A 23561-nucleotide genomic window follows, 5' to 3' on the forward strand; every position below is an offset into this window, starting at 1 on the left:
TATATATATATATATTACTTTTTTTTGCATTTTATTATTTCAGGGTGCTATTTGCATCCTAATTCTCTTTCATGAGATTGATTTGTTATTTTTGATGCTACTCTGTTTATTTTTTTAGTTTTTTTTTTATTTAGAATTATTTTTAATCAATAGTTTTATTCCATTTCTCATCCTTTCTCATGAACATATATTGTAGTAATAATAATAGTAACTTAATTGGGGAAATTTTTTGTTTTAAATATTTTTGGAACTCCTCTCCATTTGCAGAAATTAATTTTATATTCTTTAGGTCTGCAGTTCCTCTACTGCTTGGGACATTGTGCATAATACGTTGTTTCACAACAGGAGTCATTAATTTGTAGCTTTAAGCTATACGTTCTAATGTTTATTAATTTATGTTTATCTTATATAGTACCTGAGGTTCAAATAAGATTTTATCTGTCAGTTTGATTTCCATTTCTCACTGTTTATTGTTTCACCATATTAAGAATTACATTAATTTGTTACATTTTACTACCCATTCCGGTCTTACTTACTTATATGTCTGTGATGCGAGTAAATTACCTGACGTACAAGAAGCACTAATCATAGTTGCTTTCTGTGAGAGTAGTGATGCTTACTACAGTGAACCGAATGAAGGTACTGATATCACCTGATTTCAGTGAGCTTCACCCAGTAACGTGCAATAGGTACATTCTACTCACTGAAGAAGGCAATAGGTATAAATATTTTACTTTTTATTTTCATTACTAAACCTGGCATAGGGTCATCTTATTTGTGAAAATGGTATGCCACTTTCAGGAGTGATTTGTGATTCATATCATCACCTACAACGGTTATGAGACCTAATAAACAGCAGGTTTATATCTATATCTATTACAAAATAGAAAAGGACATTTTTTTTCTGTATTCTCATATTTGATAGAGCTCATATTCAGATATTTTTTTATAATTAATTTTAAATCTATAAGTTTGAAAATACTGGTAATCTAGTACTTGAAATTTAACGAGAAGTAGCTACATGTTTCACTAGATTTAAATATGGTTTTGGCATATGGATCTTGTTGTTTAAGGATGATCCATTATTTATTTTTAATATTTCTGAACAATAAAAAGTATATGATTTTTATGATAAATTAAATATTTTAATAAATATTGTGCCCAAAAAAATTTATGTTAATATTTTTATGGTATTAATAAAATTTATTATAAAGCAAAAATAAGCCGTAAACAAATTTTATTCGTGGCTGAATAATTTTAATTATCGTATTTACTCTAGTAATACATATCATGTTATTATAATTTGTAATTAACACACCTGAATTTTTAAACAGTATTTATTTATTTTAAAATAATCAAAAATAAAATATTCAGTCAAATAAATATCATTTTGTCAGTGATTATCACATTTTAATATCATTATAAAGCTGTAAAATTGTTTCCTCTCATAAAACACGCATATCCTGTTAGACAAAAAATGTTGGTCAAAGACGTGCATGAATTACACAAGTACTGTATAAAAAATGTTTTTAGAATACTTGAGAGCATATAAATATAAAAATGTCAGTTTCTGTTAACTGTATTTTTCTACTTTTCATGGCAACGAGAACAGTCTCTAAACTTTTAATGTCTTGTAAAAAATTCATTGCATGAGTAGAAAAATTTGATATGTATAAAATGCTAACTGACATTTAAAGGGAGAACACCAATCGCTTTGTTGGAGTGGTAGCATCACAATATTACATCCAGAAGATTTTAGGTTTGAATTGCAGTCAGGTTTTATATGGCTATAATATTTCCACATCAAATTTCTATGCAAGCTTCAAACTTAAAAAAGTTTGATTTCACAGGTAATAAACATTTCAACTGCTTGTACATGTAGCAGTAAAAATTAAATGTTGTTAAATAAAAGGTATACTTTTGTTTAATGTAATGTTATTTATAGATTATGCAGTAGATAATCGATTGATTAATTAATTTTTACATGTCTTGATTGTTTTAAGGTTTATTAATTTCTATTTAAACATTAATTAATTTTTACATGTCTTGATTGTTTTAAGGTTTATTAATTTCTATTTAAACATGGGTGAAAAATTTGAAGTCGTTATTTCTGGTATGGGAGGAAGTTTTCCGATGTGTGAGAATGTGGAAGATCTGAAACATCATCTTTTTAACAAAATAAATATGGTGACTGTTGATGATGAAAGATGGCTTCCAGGTATTTTCAATAAATTTATTATTAAAATTGGGTGTAGAATAGAAACAGCTGAGTGTGAGTTATTTATTTTTATCATTGGAATCCAATTATATAAGCCAAAAAAATAAAGGATTTCAAAAGAATGTATATTAAAAGTAAAAAAAAAATCCAATTTTCCATTTCTTCTTTAAGTTGGACTTTTAGAATTCAGACATCAAATTTAAAACTAAGAATTCTCACCTTAGTAGTTGTTTATTTGCCATCGGTTTACAAAAAGTTAAAATTAAATAATTATTGTAATATATTCCAGCTGTATGCTCTGTTGGCAGTGGAAAATTAAGATTTTCTCAAACATCATATTGTCATGTCCTCGCAGTGCCCTTGCCATGACAATGATAATTCAGTCGACTGTTTGTACACATCAGCTATCTGTAGCTAGTATTAAATCAAATTCCTCCGAGATGGCCCTCTCAAAACATATTTAATGAGCCCACACCCTGGGTAACAATTAGATGACAATCATAAATACATATCTAATTATTGTTTATGTTGGATCAAAAATCATTGATTTTTTCAGAATATTGAGTAAAAATTCTGAATTTAAACAATTCGGTGAATACCAGAAAAATATGTACGATGTAGTTTTAATTTGTATTTTATTTAATTTTATAAAAAAGGAAATAAAACACTTTGAGTAATTACCATCAGTTTTCTTTTTGTTCCAAATTTTCCCTTTATCACTTATATTCATGTATTTTTCATTTCCTAAATAATAAATTACATGATGTAGCCACACTGATTCAATAATCTGTTTATTGTTCATATTTTTTATAATAGTATTTTGAATGAAGTAAATAAATAAAATAAGTAACAAATGTAGATAATGATAATAATAAAATGCTTAAAAAATATAAAATTATTTACAAAAGTATATAGAATTTAGAAAAAATAATAATAATACGGACCGCAATATTATGGTAGTGCAAATCAGAAATATTGTTGGCATCTAACTTTATTTTCACTGTCTGTACACATTCTATGCCCTGAGTTGCACAGAACATTTGTGGTACTGTCATGGACTAATTTGAAAATGTTGATTACAAAACAAGACAATGATATTTTTTGTCACTGGCACTGATAAAAATTCATTGCCTTGTGAAAACATATCATTGTTGTGTGTGAATAGTCCTTTAACCTTTGCTAATTACAATATACATGTGGAATGAACAAGCAGTCTGTTATGTGTGGTTCAGTCATATTACATACATGATTTTTCAACTGATCAGCATGACTAAACATAACACACTTTAAAAAGATTAGAAAGATGTAAATACTCATTTTTTAGATTGTTAGAAAATAATGCTTTCAAAAGATCTTTACAGAGCTATTTATCAGCTGCTTCATCTGTGAAGTTATGGTGGAACTGTTTGTTAATAGTGCCCCTCTTAATGTGGTTAGAAAATATATTTTGATTGTAAAGGATACAATTTATTGTTTTATCCAGAGGATTTAACTGTTGTTTGTAACTTAAATTGTTATATATGGTGATTTATATGTTCTAGTGCTAGATTAAATGTCTACGCAACTTACAATTTAATATCAATGCTGTTTATTTAGTATAACTGTGTGTTGTCTATTAGTTTAGGTTTTATTATTAAGATCTTATAAAATAAGATCATATGAGAATATTATTTTTTGGGAATAATACAGAAATAAAATACTCAGTATCATTTGACATTCTAACAAAACTATCACTAATAAACATAATTTTTTTTTTGTGTGTTTTTTTCCTTTTTTTTCCCCCTACTCCCTGGCCGGTTATCCAATTAAGTATACGCAGCCCGAGGAAGTGTCCTTTTACTCAAAGGAGGCCTCCCCACCCACCGACTGTATGTCCGGCACGGTAGGTCAGCCCCCCCGGTCGGATCTTTTCTTTTTGTTTTCTCAGGGCAGGAACAGAGTCCGACTATGCCGTCCCCAGCCCCAGCCCCAGCCCCGGGAACCGGGTCTCGGTCTTTTGTTGTTGCCTGCCTCTAACCCCGCAGAAGGTAGGTCAGGCCCGACTATGTCGTTCCCAACCACCAACTACGAAGCCGGGTCTCGGTCTTTACATTCCCAGTCCGATCTCGTAACGCCTACTCGCGGTCGTAGGTTTCATAAAGAGACAATACTCATGAATATCCTAGTTCTACAATTACTTCAGTCTTTATTAGTACTCCATACGTCTTTCAGTATAATTTTTCTCTTTTAAAACTAATAAGGAGAATTTTTCAAAATTATTCCAATTTTGTCTGAAACTCAATATGAAGCCGGTTAGTTCCTCGGGTGTGAGATTCTGTATTCCCGTGCGAAACCTAAGTGTTGTCCATTTATCGCATTCAAATATTGTATGCTCAGCTGTGTCATCGCGTTCACAGTACCGACAACGTGGAGAGATTCTTTTGCCAAAGCGGAATAAATATTGCTCGAAATTTCCATGTCCAGAGAACATCTGAGAGACATAGTAGCTGACCTCGCCGTGCTTTCGTTTGACCCATTGGCTAATGTCTGAAATCAACCTTTTTGTCCACATAGCCCCCTCATGTTGACTCCATCTACGCTGCCATGCCTGTATAACCACTTCAGAAGCATCACCCCTTTCCATGCCCTAAAAGCGAAGCCAGCGTTCCAAGACCTGGAGTTCTATGGGTTTTGTGGACTCCAGAACGCACGCCGTCTCATAAGATATTGTGCGGTATCCGAACATCACCCCAACTACAGCCTGTCTATGTAGACTCCTTTGCGTGTCGTTTAGCATTCGTTTCATTTGCAATCATTTAACATTCCTTTGCGTGAATATGGCTCTATACCAAACAGGTGCAGCATACAATAAAGCCGAGGTGCATGCGGAGACTAAAACCCTACGTTTAGATGATCTTGGGGCATCTCGGCCAGCTAATAGCCTTATGAGGACTTGTAGTAATCCTTTGACTCTCTCGCATCTATATACTATATGAGCACTAAAGCTCAAGGTTTTATCGATTATCACTCCCAGATATTTAGCCTGATTGACACGTTCAAGCCTATGTTCCCCTATCTTAAGTTCAAGATCTCGCAGCCGTCTCCTTCCCGCCAACATAATATATTGACTTTTATCTACTGAAAGTGTTAATCCTTTGTCGGTTAGCCAGTTATTTACGATCTCTAGAGTATCATTGCTCCTTTGTTCGAGGACATCTTCTGATCTCGCAGAGGTGAGTATCGCTAAATCATCAGCATAGGCCACTATTTCCGTCTCTTCAGGTAGCTGTAGTCGTAATACATCATCAATGACCAGTAACCAAAGTAATGGTCCCAGTACTGACCCCTGGGGACACCACCATGAACTTGGTATCGTATGTCACCATCAAGCGTGCTAACCGTAGTCCATCTTTCAGACAGGTATTCGGAGATCTGTCTCCTAATGTAAGGGCTTATTCGCCTTCTGACTAAAGCCGCCATCATGGAGTCCCACTGGACGGTCCCAAAAGCATTTCTAATGTCGAGCATAACCAGTAAAGGAATCTTCCTGGTGCGCCATGTTCCAGCCTTGACTGTTATAGCCCAGCTAGTTATCTTTTCAATCGCCTGAAGCGTCGATTTGCCACGCCTGAACCCATACTGGTTGTTATGAATACCTCCGCCTGTCTCTAACTCAAGCAGTAACCTTTCTGCGCCACTCTCCCCATATTGTTTATGAGGCTCAACGGGCGGTAACCAACCACTTCTGCATTAGCAGTCTTCTTGGGCAAGAATACAGTGCGCGACTCCCTCCAACAATTAGGGAAGGTCCTGTTCTGCAAGCAATAACTTGCCACATCTGTCATTTCCCAAGGGGCTTTCATCATAAGTCCCTTGAGGATCGCAGCAGGAATACAGTCTGGACCCGGACTCTTTTTGTTCCTGAGTCTAGATACCGCCAAGGTGACTTCATGTTGTATGAATCGACCTGCATCGCATTCAACCAGCTCCGATAGACCCGATTCAGCCACCGGAAAAAGTGTTCTCAATTGTATATCAGCAGACTCAGCTGTAATGACAGGCAAACGTCTACCCAGTCTTCCCATGACGATCTGAAAAGGACGTCCCCACGGGTCCGAGTCCAGCTCCAAGCATAACTCCTTCCAACGTGCTCTCTTGCTAGATTTTATTAGGTAATTTAGTAACCCCCTGGCATCAGCAAACATATTTACAGCATGCTCATACACAGCACCGCCTCTTCTACGGAGTCTAAATTTTCTCCTTCGCCAGTACTGCAGAATCCGTCTTTGGTCCGCAATCTCCGCAGTCCACCAGTAAGCGGGTTGATACCCCCCGATATTTTGGGGAATCCTCGCCATCTCCGTGACTATTAATTCCTGCAGAATAAAAGGCGTAACCTCTCTGCCATCCATGAGCTTGCGAGCAACTTTGTCAACCGCTACTTCTACCTGTCTTTTAGACAATCTCAGCGGCTTTGATGTTCTCCCGATCACCGGTCGTATACCGTCAAAAGAAAATATCGTGGCAAAGTGATCACTACCGGTTTCTGACCTCAAAACTCTCCATCGATAGAGCGAAGGATCCCAACTATTGTCGACCAATGTCAGGTCTAATACAGATCTATGACCTCTGGCTTCAAATGTATAAGAGTCGTCATTTAGACAGATCATATCAGTCGCCATCATCATTTCTGTAAAGATTTGCCTTCTTCTGTTAGTATAACTGCTACCAGCAATCGTGGCCTTGCAGTTAAAATCACCCACAACCACGGCTCTTTTCGGTGACTGTAAGATGACCCGTTGTATTTCGTCAATGTAAAGTTCATACTCAGCAATTCCAATATTAGGACTCACGTATCCAGCCACAAGGATAAAATTCGGCAAAATAATCGCTAAAATCCCCTCTCCTCTATGATGCAACTGCCATCCGATCCTATTACTGATGTTTGTTATAGCGACATCACCAACAGCATCAGCCAGCCAGTCATGACGAGCAGCAGTACCCAAGTTCGGCTCAGTAGTAATCACGATGTCAACATTCAATTCCCTGGCGGTCTCTCCCACTAAATCACGGGACAGAATACTCCTGTTGGCATCGGACAATGTTATACTAATCATTTCTGGCTTTACCGCACTTTACGCCTCCGGTGCGATGGTCAGTCCCATTACAATCGAGGCATTTGGACGCCGCTTTACAATCACGTATAAGGTGGCCTGTACCCCCACAGTTGTAGCACAAAGCCGACCTATCAGGACCTCTGCACTCAAAACTGGTGTGTCCCAGCGCCCAACATTTATGACATTTGACAGGATCCGTTGTGATGTATGAGCGGGAGTGCACCCAGCCAACTCTAAGTCTATTAGAAATCACTTTTAGTGCTGCCCTATGATTTGTGATGACTGTAGCATTACGTGTATTACCGTAGGCTACACGTCATTATCGAGGTGATCCGGAACGTTTCAGCTGCACCAATAACTGCAACTATCGCCTCACTAATATCACGCTCTGACGTGTCTTCTTCTGTCCTTTATATGCACAACCGCTCTTCTATCACCCCTAGTTCTTACGTTCACTTGAAGGTCTGCCGCTCTGTCCTTAAGCACCGTACTAAATTGAGCTGCTTGCTCGGCATTCTTGATCCTGACCTCTAATTCGTTGTTTCTTCCTTTTCTTAGAGAAAGAACTTCTCCAGCTTCTTATTTGTTCTTAAGTTGTTAAGATAACAACTATCTTGCTCCCCTCAACCGGAGGCGTCGAGCGACGAGCCGAAGCAGACCTAGATCGTCCACGGCTTGAGTCTGATTTCCTGGGTACTACCAATGTTGCAGGTTCCTCGTTGGTTCTATGCAAATAAATAAGTATTTTTCTCAAAATATTGCCGTATTCACCAGTCGGTAGAATATAGGTCACTTTGCGTACACTGATTAGTACCTTTCTTAATGCATTTATAATGCATCTGGCCGCAAGCTTTTCCCCTTTTTCGGAATCGAAGAAAATAGTAAATTTATTTTTCTTAGTAGCCTCCATTTGGAAACTCTCCATCATTGTGGAGGAGTCTAATGCGATCATGCCTGCTTGGATCTTCTCTGTGGCCGCTCTCTTCGATTTACTGATGCCAACAAATTGACATGTATCCCCGTCTGTCGGAAGAGTAACGACTTTCGCCTTGTTCATTGCCCACGCAGACCACCTGCGCGGGAGTAACTCAATTAATTCATCATCAGACAAATCAAGATTTAAGATTTCTGTCTGATCCGTGTCAGACGCAGGATCAGTCTGAGTGGACTGCGTGTTAACCTCTACGGGAAGGGGCACATCAGACAGATCAGTTAAGCCCTCGTGTATTCTCCTCAGCTCCTGCTCGTGGACTGCTATATATCTAGTCAAACCTGACCCCGTATGCTTTTTCAGGGCATCAATCGCTTGTCCAAGCTGTCGAACCAGACTGCCAAACGAGTAGGGCGACCCATCCTCTTCTTCAGAGGAGCCCTGACGGGCTCTCTTTTTCCCTTTGATGTCCATTTTCTTGGCTACAGACGATTTCGTCGTGCCACCGCTTTGGGAGAATGTACCTTCCAAAGGAAGTGACCACGCCTTCTCATGGTGTGGCACTGGACTCAGAAGACAATTCCGAGTCCAGCGAGCGGTCGAGGGGGGTAAAATGTATCCTCCCAAAAATTTAATAAAAATTTTTGTGGGGAAGGGGGAGGGGTCAAAAGTTGAGGATTTTTGTGATCGGGATTTATATCAAGGAAGTTTTTGGATAGGGTAACTATTGCAGGAGTTATGAAGGAAAAGGAATTCCCCCTACTAAATTCGCTTCGTAGCACTCGGTAAAATTTCCTATACGCAGTAGGAAGTATTAGAGAATTTCCTAAGTCCTTGACCGATGTAATCAATTATCGTAAATAACATTTATATTAATTATATTACTACTTACTGATATGTTATCTGTTATCAGCTGGAGATAACCGAATAATCACGTACAGCGAAGAGACGCTCCACTATAATCCTTATTGCCTGTGACAATAAGGTTGAAACGACAAAAATCACAATAAAAAATCCGTCCGTTAACCAAAAATCGTAAAAATTTCAAAACACATGCGGTAAACAACCTAACAATACCTATTGTCCGTCTCCAAGAAAAAGCCGGAAAAACCAGTCCAAAAATATTATAATTGCGGAGCAGCACAACAACACGTCCGTACGGTACGAGTACACTTACTCAACAATAAACATAATCTTTTTTTTTTTTTTTTTTGTTCTTAAACACCCCCAACATCCCCGGCCTCCGCTGTTAGGCTATACGCAGGAATGTTGGAGTGTCGTGGCAGTCGACTGCCCCCCTGTCTTGCCTTTTCTTTGGCGTCCCATCGGGGTCCTCTCAGTTTCATCAAGATGCAGCAGCCCTCCCTTCTGGACGACCACTACATCCCTCCACTTAGAGGCTACCCTTCCCGTCCCTACACTAGGTTGCCGGCTACGCATTGCGCGAAGCCGGCAAACCGCCGCATCCCCCCTCTCACACCTGAGGGTCCCAAATGCATCATCGGAGCACCCCAATTGACCTTCATTCTTGCATATGAAGGAGCCAAAGCGTCCTCTGCATCCAGGCTGCCTCCCTGGCCCTGCACGGCGACCACGATTCGCCCCCTGTATTTTATTTATTATTTTTTTTTTTTTCACCCATCCGCAGGACACAACACAAGTAATAAAACACACTCACACCACCACTTAGCCGCCATCAGGAAAACGCAGTTAAGCCTAGTAACACACCCGTACAGAATACATAATTAATAAAAGTCTATTCTTCCCACCCGTCTCATTCTTCGGCTTCGTCACCGCTGGTCGTGGCCTTCCTACACACGGTCGCAGTGATCGTGTATGCCATCCCGCCAGCAATATAAACACAAAAACATAAACAAAAGAAATGAAATACACACTACGATAAAATAAAATTCGGTAAACACAGTAACATCCCGCTGCTGCGGCAGCTCTCGTCGCAGTCAGCCACCACTATCACGTTGGCTGCGATTGCACTCCTCAACCGGCAGCAAAACACAAAACAACTCGATAAAATGACATAAAATAAGATAAATAAAACACAATCAGGACAATAGCGAAGAACCCTCCCTTCAGTTGCAGCCCATCACGTTGGCGTCTGAACTTATTCCTCCTTCCGCAATCCGCGGGCACGTTCGCTGTGAGTGCCCTCGTAACCGTTACAGGAACACAATCGATAAAATAAAATAATACCACAATCATACAATACAAGGAAAATACATAATAAATGAAACCCACACTTCATGTTGTCTCTTCGGCGATGTCACCTCTAGCTGTGGCCCTCCTGCACACGGTCGAAGCGATCGTGCTTGTCATCTCGAGCCGGCCGTAGAGTACCAACCACAGTGACAATGGAGACAATGAATTCACAATACAATACAATACAACACAAAAATAATATATATAGTAGAAGAAACACACAGTATACTTGCTAGGGACATTGCTGCTTACCTGTGCCTAGAAGTCTTCTCCCCACTCTCTTCCATGTACCTCCTTCGTCTTCAGGATGCTAGCCACCATGCTCTGTACCGCATCCCATTCTTGAACCACATTTGAAAAATTTCCAGATATTGAGTTTCTGTATAAATAAATAAATTAAATAAAATTATATTTGGTGATAATAATAATCATCTTATATATATATTTTGATAATTTTTCTTGATGCTTCTTATTCTTCATTAAAGTATCTAGGATTTGTTTTACAAAAGGAAAAAGATTGTTTTGAATTATAATTTTTAGTTAAGACTATCCTAACTAATGAACATACATATAATTTTTTTCAGAATGAAATATATTAGATAACCATGAAAATATTATCATAATCAAAACATGATGTTGCAATTGTGAAAGACGGTGTTGTTTTAAGAAAGAGTGTTATGAATGTGAATAGGTATACTGGTGCATTTATTTAACTGGATTTAAGCTCCCTATTTTGACAAATTTCAAATTTTTCTTTTATTGTCGTTTAAGAAATTAAAAATTAACTTTTGTGAAGATGATCTGGATAGCAGTCGTAACATTGATTGGTGTAGTTTTATGCGTAAAGTTTATGCTAATACTCTACTTAAAAACTAAATAAAAGTAGGTAGTTCATGCAAAATTGATGAGAATCTTTTTGCAGGGAAATATCATGTTGATTGCATTTCATCATAATCAGTAACCTGTGCCAGAAAACTAGAGACTGTTGTTTTTTGTCGGTGGCAAAAACAGAATGGTTACACGGTTTTTGCTCATTACAAGCAAATGCATCCTCCTTCCGGATGCTTTTATTTTAGACTAATGGAAACCATAAAATTGTATACAAAATGAAGAATTTCAACATGAAACTTTTTTTTTAACCTTCAGGATCATTGTAAGATATTACTTCAGGGGATGAGATGAATGACAATTTTTTTAGCGTATGAAAATTCCATACCTGATCGGGATCCGAACCCGGGACCTCCGAAATGTGAAACTGTGAATCTAAAACGTAACTTTGTAGTCTTGATCATACAAAAACTTTTAAGTGTGTGGTGTGTACAGCGAGCACTATTTTGTTACTGATTGCTACTTGTGCAAATTAATGTGATGCTGATGGCAAAAAGGAGTGGATCTATTTGATAGGATATTGTTTTCTATTGACCTTAAGAATAAAGACAACAACTAACTTTATGGATTGACTTATATTTTAATCTTTTAATTAAAGTATTGATGAAGACAGATAACAGCGGAATGATTAATATTATTGAAAATAAAAATAATTATCTCAAAAATTTTGAAATATTATTTTAAGATCATTTATGAAAACGTATGAAAATTGAATATAAGAAATAATTTTGTTTTAATTTTTAGGCTTTCTGAAAAGGGAATATTCTTAGCATTTGCTGTTAATCCTACTGAACACGATTCCATATAAAAAATAGATTCAAAGTAACTGCAATAAACAACTTTCATAATTAAATATTAATTTGAAAAGATAAATACCCTCATTGAAATTATTGAATTATTTATTTAATAAAAAGGCAGTTATGTGTTTTCCAAGAAAAAATTTTTTGTTTCAGGTGAAATGGGAGTACCGGCTGCTTTAAGCAAAATAAAAGGCTTGGATTGTTTTGATGCAACATTTTTTGGAATTCATAGAAAATTAGGTATTTGTTTAGATCCTTTAACTAAACTATCAATGGAGAGGGCGTTTGAAGCTATTGTTGACGCAGGTAAGCGAAGGATATATTTATTGAATTTTATTTTATATTTTTATGCTTTAGACAACAAATTTATGTTTAAATGCTTTGTACAATTCTTTCACTGCATTCATGTAGATGTTATTTAGACAAGCTTTCACTGCATTTATTAAATACATGAAAAGGTTAAAAATTAGTTGTGAAATCAGTATAATTATGTTTTTTTAATTTAAAATTATGTGTTTCAGGATTTGTACTATCTACCCATTTTATATAGTATATATATATATATATATATTAATGTTTTTTGGGTATTCATTTTTGGCTTACATATCAAAGTGAATAAAAGATGTTTTATAAAAAATTTACTATATCCCTTCATTTTCATTCTGTCCTTTATTTTTTGTGTTTTAAAGAAAAATTTATATCTTAAAATCAGATTATGGATAATATTTGGAACACATTTTTACATGTTTTCTATAATAAATAAAAGTTATAATGTAAATAATATGTTCATAAATTTGAAACTGGCGACTGCATTAATTTTTTTATCTTTTATAATGCTGTAATGTTAGTGTTGTCAAAATATGTTTTGTAGTTAAAATTTTAAACTGTTTATAAACAAAGTGAACTTTATTTTTGAAAATTGTTCGATAAAAAACCGAGTTATTGCCAAGAATAAACCAAGTTATTAGTGTCGGTTATTACAATAAACAGAGTTGCTTTAACCGAGCTAAAATTGATGACATAATTTAAATCCAGATTTTCATCTCCACTGCTATTAAATTAGTAAATAATTTTTAGTAAATGTTCCTGAAAAAAGTTTTTTAAATTTCTCTTAGTTATTAAGTTGTGAAGGTTTTTCAATTTTGCCCTCTCTAATTTGTTTTTTAAACTTTTATATTACAATTTAGATCTGTTAAATTATTTTTAACATTTTTTATTATTTTTTAAAGATAGTTATATAATTAGTTAAAAGGTTTTCTAAAATATTTTAATGAGTTTGTAGCATTGTAATTTAATGGGATGTAAAAATGATTGTTTTTTGTCTCTTTTAATGTTGTAAATTTATTTATTGTATTATTTTATTTAATTTTACATTTTTTAATTAATATACAGTGGAGTCCACTTATTGTGATCATTATGGGACCTGTAACTTTTGATAACAATAACTCAATTGATAACATTAAGCAAAGGATGAAAAGAAATTATTATACAATAATACCTTTCCAAAAACAACATATCTTATCAACAGTTTAAAAAACCTAAAATTTATTTAAAAAATTTTTCATCGTTAGTTGTATGGCTTTTATCCAGGAATTAATCAACTCTTGAATGTAGTCTTCATACTCATATTGTTTGGTAAAACTTGATGCTCTATATTGGACACCACTATGAAGAATTCTCAAAGCATCTGGCATCTCTGCGTTAGTCAGTGGAACTTCAACTTCTTCATTTTCCGTTTGCTAGTAGCGTTCATTAACTTTTATTGATATGGATCAATCAGTGACTTCCATTCATACTTCTGTCAAGGTCATTGTAGCTGTCGCTAAAATATCCTTTTCAATATTGACCCGATTTTTGAACTCAACTGTAAGCATATCATCTGAAGTTTCAAATTGTATTTCACCTTAGTCAAATCTACAACAGCAGAAGCTTCATCATGGATCTTTGAAAATCCACCTTTTCAGAAGCAGTTTTCAACTGCTGTCTTTGAAACATGCTTCCACAACATCTCTAGCAAATGCGATGCTTCTAAAAGAGAAATCTTTTTTGCAGTTGCATTTACATCTGATATAGCTTGAATTCCATCAAGCTCAGCTATAATTTTTCTCAAATTTTCCTACGGTAATAGGCTTTTAATGTCCGTATTATACCTATGTTGCACAGTTGGATTATGAAAGTAGTTTTAGAAGGTAAGAAAATTATTTTTATGTTTTGTAAAGACAGTTTGTTGGAGTATTCTGTGCAGTTTTCTACTAATAGGACAATCTTTCGTCTTAATTCTTGATCCCACTTAATTAACTGATTGTTAAAAATAAACCTTGTCATCCAAGCACTAAAAAAGTATTCAACAGGCAAATTTTTGACACGTTTAAAGTACAGTGGGTTTTTACATTTGCCAATAACTAAAAGGATCTCGCTCCTATCCTATCATATTGGCACCAAAGAACTATCAGTCGCTTTTTCAAAGTTTTAAATCCTTTGCAAGTTTCATTTTTTGAACAAATAGGTATGCTCAGGCATCGCATGAAAATAAAGCCCAGTTTCATCTGCATTATAGATATTGTGGGGTGAATATACGGCAATAATTTTTAGCTGCTCAGTTTTTATCCATTCACTAGCTGCTATGAAATTGAATCTTTGTTCTTCACTATGGAGTTTATAGAAGATATTCTCTCGTCTCTTCCATTTGTTAAACCATCCATCGGTTGCAGTGAAAGATTGTTTGTCCATAGTTTTTGCTATTCTTCTGCTTTTTGACGTATAATAGGTCCATTTACTGGACCATTATTTTCACAAACATTGCTGAACCAAATTTTTAATGCCAATTCAACGTGATTGTCTTTCCCAGATCGATCTCTCTTTCGACCCATGTTTTGATTGGAAATTTGAGAAGTTTCTATACTTGATCTATTTTTTAAGATTTTACATAAGATTAGTTGTGAAATTTTTAAGTGTACAGCTACATTCTGTTGACTCGTTTTAGGCAACTTATCAGAGTACTCTAAAATTTTCCAATTTTCTTGAAGCGATAAAGCCACATGTTTTTTTTTTGCCTGCCATGATATGTAGGGTTACCTACAATGAACTTTATATATAGTCTTATAAAATCAACAGTTCATATCAACAGATCACAAAATAAATTAGATAAATCGCAACAGATTACACTTTAAATCGTCTTTAAAATATTGTTGTTTATGATACACTTTATGTAGTCTTATAGCTCAACGCTACACATCCTATACACTATGCATGTCTTTCGTCTTCAATGGCAAAATGACAATTATGCGCTGAACCTAGTGACACTACGTCATGTATCAACATTTACACACTGTCCATATAACAGCTAACTTCAGGTAAAAACCCATTTACGTACCTAACTGTTGTCTAAGAATTACATTGTTAGACCCTTATGTTTAGAAAGTTTGAACAATAGGATCATTTTGTAGAAATTCCTAAGAATTTACTTCTTTTTATCCACGTATAATTATTATAACTGATAACAATAGCCGAAGTTAGATCACAATATGTGGATTATTTTTATATAGATGGTTTTGGGGCTGACTGTTTATGATAACATTATCCACAATTCTAATATCTGGATTCCACTGCATTAATGTTCTTTAAACTATTCCCATTTTCACATGCTATATATTTTATTAAATTAAATTATTTATTTAACTCATTATTATCTTACTCATAGAATGTTGCTAATTTTTTGGTCATTCAGGTGTATTGATTTATCAATTGTTGTTATTGTAATATTGTTTTTTATACATACCCAGTCTTAATTTATTTTTATCCTTTTTTTATGGTAATATCTAAAAAGTGAAATTCATTATTTATTTCTATTTCTGAAATATGTCTATTCATATGCATACTACTTGTTTTTAAAGTACTACATTATTTTTTTAATTAATTTGCCTGTTTTATGTTGTTTATAACTAACCTATCAACAAACTTAATCCATAATAATTTTATTTTATGACTTTATTTTTAATACTAGTAATTATACTTCCATGTATGGTAAAAGTGACAGATGAGCTCATGTGTTAAGCCATCTTCACTGTGTTTAGCTTCTTTGTTTGCTTTTATACTGTCTTGTGTTGAGATTGTTATGCATATATTTTTGATATTATAAGAAACCATAATGTCTAAATCTGTTTTTTATTTTTAAAAAATATTTTTTGATTAGTTTTATGCCATTTTTAAAGTGAATGTATTTTTAAGTTTTAAAATTTCTTTGGAAATATTAGATAAGAAATTTTATAGCAAGGAGCATTATTCAAATAATCTACTAACAGTCAAATAGGTAAGTTAGCATTTATATTAGCGACTGAGATGGTAAACATATCTTTCTCGATTTTAATTTTCAAATATGTTTTTATATAATATTTTTTTTAATATTCTGATAAAGCAAAGATCTCTGCATGAGAAAAGAAAAAAGGTATTTTAAGCAGTAATTAAAGGATAATTAATTTTTATAAATAATGCTAGAATGCAATTTGCTAGACTATTTATTAATACGTATTTTTAAACAAACTTTCTCATTTAATTTTAGCCATTTTAATTAAAATATTTTAAGGAATCTGCTTTATTTATGTAAATTTATTTTTATAATATTCATTGCACATTATTGTTGGTTAGATGCCAACAGTGAAATTGATTTAAAAAAATATATATTTATTAGAACCTTTGCAAAATATTAAATAATAAATTTCTAGTTTGCTTCTTTTTTTGGAGATTTAATTTCCTTATGGATACGTATTTTGAAGAGATTTTTGATCATTTGTACAAGTAGCCAATAACTAGTGCTATGTATTTATATTGTTTAATTCTTCTTATAATTCCTGAACATTGAGAACTATGTTTTAACGATTGAACATATAATGTATGTTTCGTCAAAATTTAGAAGATTGATTTAAAAAGCATTTTATTTCCTAATAAGACTTGATTATCATGAACAAGAAGTCTTTTTTGTAAAATATCTAATATGCAAGGTTTAAAATGTTGATTTAATCGCAAGTCATTTTAGTCTAAAGAAATAATATCAGAATATTTATTGTATACTGATGCTCCTGTACTGATTACTGTATTAGGTTCAACAGATTTGAATGGTCAAAGAGCAACCATGGCTTTCAGAATCTTTGAGTTATACCGTTTAGAATCTCAGGAATTTACCTAGATCCTCTTAATAATAATAATAATAATAATAATAATAATAATAATAATAATAATAATAATAATAATAATAATAATAATAATAATAATAATAATTTGGTGATTTTATTGTTATTTTATTTTTAATAGTTATAATATCAATTGTTGTAGGTGTTAATCCATCTGAATTGAGCGGCACGAATACTGCTGTAGTAATGTCATCTTGTCTAAGTGAATCAGATTTTTTTGCTATATTTGATGTAAAAAGAGATGGCTTTGGTATACTTGGACACAATAAAGCGATGCAGGCCAATAGAGTATCTTATTTTCTTAATTTAACAGGTAAATAAAAAGTTTAAATACCATAAATGATGATCTAAGTTTAACCGTTTTTTTTTTTACCAGTAATGTCTGTTTTAAATTTGCTGCCCATTATTTTTAAGATCAATATGATGATCCTAATCGCACACATATTTGTATATATCAGTAGTGTGTTTTTGGGTAAACTAGTACTAATGCAGTCATATAATTCTTAGATGCTCTACATTGTCAATTTATAATTAGAGCTAAGGCAAATAAACTTGTCATCTGTGACGGTTGAGTTGTGGTTTGATTCTTCATAGCGTAAAACAATTTTTGCTTCAGGAATATTTGTGACATTCACAGATTCGTTGTTATGAATGACTGTAAAGTTAGGCACTGGTGTTATTTGCTAGCTTAAATGAATATTCATTGTATTATATTAGAAAGGGCATAATTTTCTGTAATTTGAAAGGAATCTGGTTTGTAGAATTTTTACTCTAGAATCACCTATTATGAAACCCTGAAAAAGCTGTATGAGATATTCAAAACATAATATGTAGGTAGAATGCATTCAGTAGGGCTGTCTTTATGTATAATAATTCCTCTTGAATTTACATGTTCTAGGAAAAACAATTCTAGAAACTTTGTAGAGAAGTCTTCAATCATCCTCACTCTTTTTAACAAGGGTTCTAATTACTTTGTCAAAATTTTTTATTGATGTCATAAATTTATACCAGAGATTCTTAGCTCCAGGTTCCTGCTCACTGAACTCCACTGAACGATTTGCAGTTATAAAGTTATATGTATTCTAGCCGGTCGGGGCTTGCTTCGCACACTCTTCCCATTTATCTTGGCTAGCTGGACTACCATTGGGCTTATTATCCTCATGGTTGTGAGAATAATACTGATAAATAACAATTAAAGCCTAAAAAGCTCCCTTTATTCCAAAGTTTCCATCTTTCTTGACATAGAAGTTTCTGCAGTAGACGAACTTGTCCCTTTTGTTTCCCCATTCTATTATCTTACAATACCTGATATCTTGGGAAGGGGCAAGGTAGAGAGCTGAAAATCAGATATGTTATAAAATGCATAGTTATTTTTAAATCAAAATACGAAATCAAAAATGGTATTGGGTTGTCCAAGAGGGAAAATTTCACAACTTCATTTCCAAGGGGGTTAGGGTCTCAATCTATGGCTTAAAATCTTCCCTTGGATAACAGAATGTATCTGAAAATTTGAAAGCAGTCAGTCAGCTGGTTCTGATCTATGCTGTTGCAAATGCACAGAACTGCTCAAACTTTACCATAAAACTTACCAGCAAGCAAATAACAACAACAACAGTAACAACATTATTAAAAGGCAATTGATCTCTGTCTTTGTGATTTGTAAAACGCTTATGCTCTGGTGCTTCATATTGAGCTTTGGGAGGTTATGGCTAGGAATAATGTTAAAAGAACTGTAACTGTTATGAAGCAGTGAACAAATATTGCATAATGTATGTTTGTGTAGAAAAGAAACTTTCTGAAGGATTCTTCTTTTTTTGTGACTAAGGGTTTAAAGTAAAGTTGTTGCCTTTTCCTTTACTAAAAAAAAAAATACATTCAGTACATAGCACATTTGGAGAAATGATTAGAAAATACCTGAAAACTTTCTGTTTTTGGTAGTTAATGTTTTCTCTGAAAATTATTTTTTGTTTTAGTGTATTTTTTGATTGCCTAACCACTAGACACTAGATATACATTTATTTATTATTAATGTATTTTTTCAAAGATTTCTTGTGAATAACTTTGGGGGATGCTTTATAAAAAAATTTGCTTACCATTTGTAGTGTGTTTCAATTTATTTTAATTTGCTTTATGCATCTCAGAGCCCCTTCATACTTATATTATTTTTATTTTATTTAGATCTTTGTAAATAATTTTTTAGAAAAAACGTAGTTAAGTTGTGTTAGTGCTACTGTACAGAATCATACAAGGATGTCTAGTACAGATAATAACTATGACTGAGAGTTATAGTAAATATTGTTTATATAATGTAATAAACATAATTATATAATCTTTATAAAACATTTGATAGTGCTGCGGTTGATTGTAAAATCCATTTTATCCTGTTATGATTTAGATTGTAATTATTGTTTTAAATTGATGGATATTATATAAAGTTACGGAAAAAGACCGAATCATTTAACACTGTGCCCTACCAATTTGGGCAGATGCACTGGAATTAAATTTACTCAATATAAATATGCATTAGATGTTGAATTTATTTGTCTGACGCACAGCTTTGATCTTCTTTATAATATACTAAAATGATAAAAAATAACTTTTTATAGAATTTAGAAATAAATAATTAAAAATAAGGTAATGAATTAAATACACTATATTTTAAATATCGGTATACTGAAATATATTATATTCTGTACCTTCAAATTCATTTATTAAATAAATAAGAATGATGTGTTTATTAATGATTCTGTTTAAGAACCCTGAATAAAAATATAATCGTATACACAGAACATTTTTTCGATTAGCATTCTTGTTTATTTTATCGGAGTAGTTACCCACTGTAACTACTCTAAAAATATTCAGACTTCAGAAGTGGTCCGACCAAGATCAGCTGATCCTGATCGGTCAAGGACGACTCAGGATTGACTCAACCGATTTACATCAAATTTGAATATGTGAAATTCCAACGAAATTGATGTGGTAGTCTGTAGATTTTTGAACCTCAAAATTTTATACATAGGCTTTATATAAAATACCAAATATCAAATATTTTTCATGATTTATTTTATATTGATATTAAGATATTAGTTTATCTAATTATGCTAAGAGTTTTTAATGAATTATTAATTTTTATTTTTATATTTTCATTTGAATAGTTTGAATTTCATACATAATCAGATTAGATGAGTTTTCCCACTAATACCGCTTCAGTACGTTTTATAACTTCAAGAAGATTGAGGGTCTATATTAGAAATAAACTCACAAAATAAATATTATTTACCAAGGTACTTTAGGTTGCTTGGCATCCTGTGCATTTTAAGTGGAGTTGGAGTAACCTGAAGTTAAACAAAAGACAAATATTGGTCCAAGAAGTATACATGAATTTTCGTGTAGTCTGAAGTTAGCAGAGGTGACAAAATCGGTGTCAGCTCGGAGTAGATGCCATATGTTAGAATGATTTGAATCTAATTTTTACTCACGTTTATAATTTAGTTACATTGTTAAATGAAAATATAAATAAAATGTATACAAGAATTCTAAAGAAATACTATAATACAAAAATTTTACACGTCAAGTAGCCCAATTACTTACAATGAGAGTGTAACTTACTCTGAAATCTCTTTAAGCGGACCAGTCAAAAATGGTCAAAGTCCCGTGTGTTTTCGATTAAAAATAAATCCACTAACAAAGTGGGTTTCTTGGTTGATTCTATTCTTTCTATAGGGATCCTATTTTAATACGAGACATAATGTTTTTATCCTACAGCAGATTCTACAGGATGATTTCAGTAAGATAAGAATCATTATAAGGAATACTATTTAAAAATAAGTTGTACATTTTGTTCATCGTATTTCTTTTGTTGAGATCTAGTATATAAATGGTTTGCAAGAAACATTAACTCAACATAAATATGTTTAGGCGTAGAGTTGTATGCAGAAAAAAGTCTTATATTGAAAAATAAAAGACACTTCATGTAATAGGAAAATGATTGAATGAAAGTTTTAGCTTGACAGAATGTGTTTTGATTTCGTGTTTTGCATAGAGTTGAGTATGGAATTGTCCATATAAATGTAAATATTAAATATATTTATATTTAATGTCTATATAAATATTAAATAAATGATAAAAAAATACTTGTCAGGATGTGTTTTATATATATTTTATTAGATCAATCAAAGTGCAGAATAAATGAATTAGGATGACTTACCTTATTCCACTGTATATGCAGGAGTGCTTTCATGATTTACTCGTATCATCAGCTGCATTATATATTCATTTAAAATTACATCAAAAACTTCGTAAAACATAACATATCATGTATTAATCACCTTTAATCTTCTTATTTTTTTATTTTAAACTTTTATTCAGTTAAATTAAAAATTAAAACAATATTTAAAAATATGAAAAATTAATTAAAATTAACATTAAAAATTAAATTGTAAAAATCTTTAATATGTAACATATGACGTCAAGGCATAAAATCAAATGAAAATTCAAAATTCAAAATTCAAAATAAATCAAATAAAAATAATTTTAAGTAAAGCAATTATGCATGTTGTCTATTTACGCGTCGTCAATTTTATGCCTTTTTACATGTGTAAAAATGTCTACAATTTAATTTTTCATTTTAATTAATTTTTCATATTTTTAAATATTGTTTTAATTTTTAATTTATTGAATAAAAGTTTAAAAAAAAATAAAAAAGGTTTTACATTTTAAGTAAAATAAATAAATGCATGATATGTTATTATATTTTACAAAGTTTGTGATGTAATTTGAGATGAATATATAATGCAGCTGGTGATACGAGTAAATCATGAAAGCGCTCCTGCATGTACAGTGGAATAAGGTAAGTCATGCTACTTTATTTGTTCTGTTCTTTGGTCTAAAAAAATTAATATATTTGTATATAATACAGATGAGTATAATTCTTAAAAGAATTGATTTAAAAAAAAAATAATATATGCCTATGCATAAAATTTTGAGGCTTAAAAATCTCCAAACTACTGCATCATTTTCAATGAAATTTAGATATGCATGTTAAAATTTGATTTAAATTGGTTGAGCTGTTCTCAAGTCGAATTGGAAAATAACATTATGAGGCCCCATATGCAACATTTTTTTTTTTATGAACTTTTGCCGTTGTTCTGGAAAGACTATAATCCCATCACTATAGAACTTCTGTAGTTTCTGTTCAAAAACTTGTGACACATGGTTTTTATAGGCCTGTTTTGAAACTAACGTAACACCATTCAGGTAGTTCTGCAGAGACCAAAACAAATGATAGCCTGACACTGCTAGTTTTGGGCTACATGGTGGGTACATAAAAATCTCCCAGTCAAGTTCTCTGAATTTCTAACAGGTTGTTAAGATATATGCAATCTGGCATTGTCAGCGTGCTGTATGACACCCTTTTTGTTGACCAGTTCAGGCCGTTTCTTTTGAATTGCTATTTGCAATTGTGCTAATTGTCGGCAGTAAAGGTCTGAGTCTATTGTTCTGCCTGGCGGCACCAGCAGCTCGTGATCCACAATATCCTTCCAGTCCCGCCAGATGCACCTTCTTAGAAATCAGTGTGGGCTTTGTCATAAACCATGCAGCTTCTCTCACTTTGACCATGATCTTTTCCACATATTGTTGTCGTAAGTTATCTATTTTTCATTGCTCGTGATCAATCGCTTAAGAAATGGCCTGATTTGGTTACGTTTCATTCCAACCCTGTAGGGGAAGACTACGCCTAGTGAAGTTCTGTTCACCACCCCTCCTCCCACCATTACTAGCCATGATGGGCTTTAACAGGAGGTTATGTTTCAGTAGAGATTTGCAGATAGAAATTCCATTGAGTAAATTTTTCTGAGTCAGATCATGTAGCACGCAAATGTCAAGTTTCTTTTTGTAGCAAGTTTTTTCCAAATGATTTAATACTGACTGGTGATGGATGTTTAGGTCGTTGTGATGTCATGACTGCTTATGTGCTGATCTTCCTCGACTTTTGCCAGAATCCGCTAATGCTATCTTGTGTGCAAAAGGCTCAATATGTTTTAGACTACCTATTATTATGTATTATGAAAATACTTCAAATTAATGTAGGAAATTTACCTGTTCATTCCCAATGGAGGAGGAAGGTACCGATGGACTAATGTTAATACAATAACTAAAGTAATAAATAAGAAATATCATATCAAATTATATAACAAATTAAGCTAGGAAACAAATTAAATTAAGTAT

General features: G+C 33.1%; 1 protein-coding gene across 1 annotated transcript in view; it reads left to right on the forward strand.

Annotated features, from left to right (window-relative positions):
• The first annotated feature begins 2071 nt into the window (after nt 1-2071).
• The window catches only part of LOC142330314 (fatty acid synthase-like), a 154888-nt gene continuing 133398 nt past the window's right edge, over nt 2072-23561 (forward strand). Inside the window, exons 1-3 of the mRNA XM_075375531.1 lie at nt 2072-2218; nt 12301-12453; nt 17476-17646. Coding sequence (XP_075231646.1) covers nt 2083-2218; nt 12301-12453; nt 17476-17646 — 460 coding nt within the window. The 5' untranslated portion in view covers nt 2072-2082. The remainder of the gene's footprint in view (nt 2219-12300; nt 12454-17475; nt 17647-23561) is intronic.

The sequence above is a fragment of the Lycorma delicatula genome, chromosome 9 (genome assembly GCF_047948215.1).
Source record: "Lycorma delicatula isolate Av1 chromosome 9, ASM4794821v1, whole genome shotgun sequence".
Lineage (NCBI taxonomy): Eukaryota > Metazoa > Arthropoda > Insecta > Hemiptera > Fulgoridae > Lycorma > Lycorma delicatula.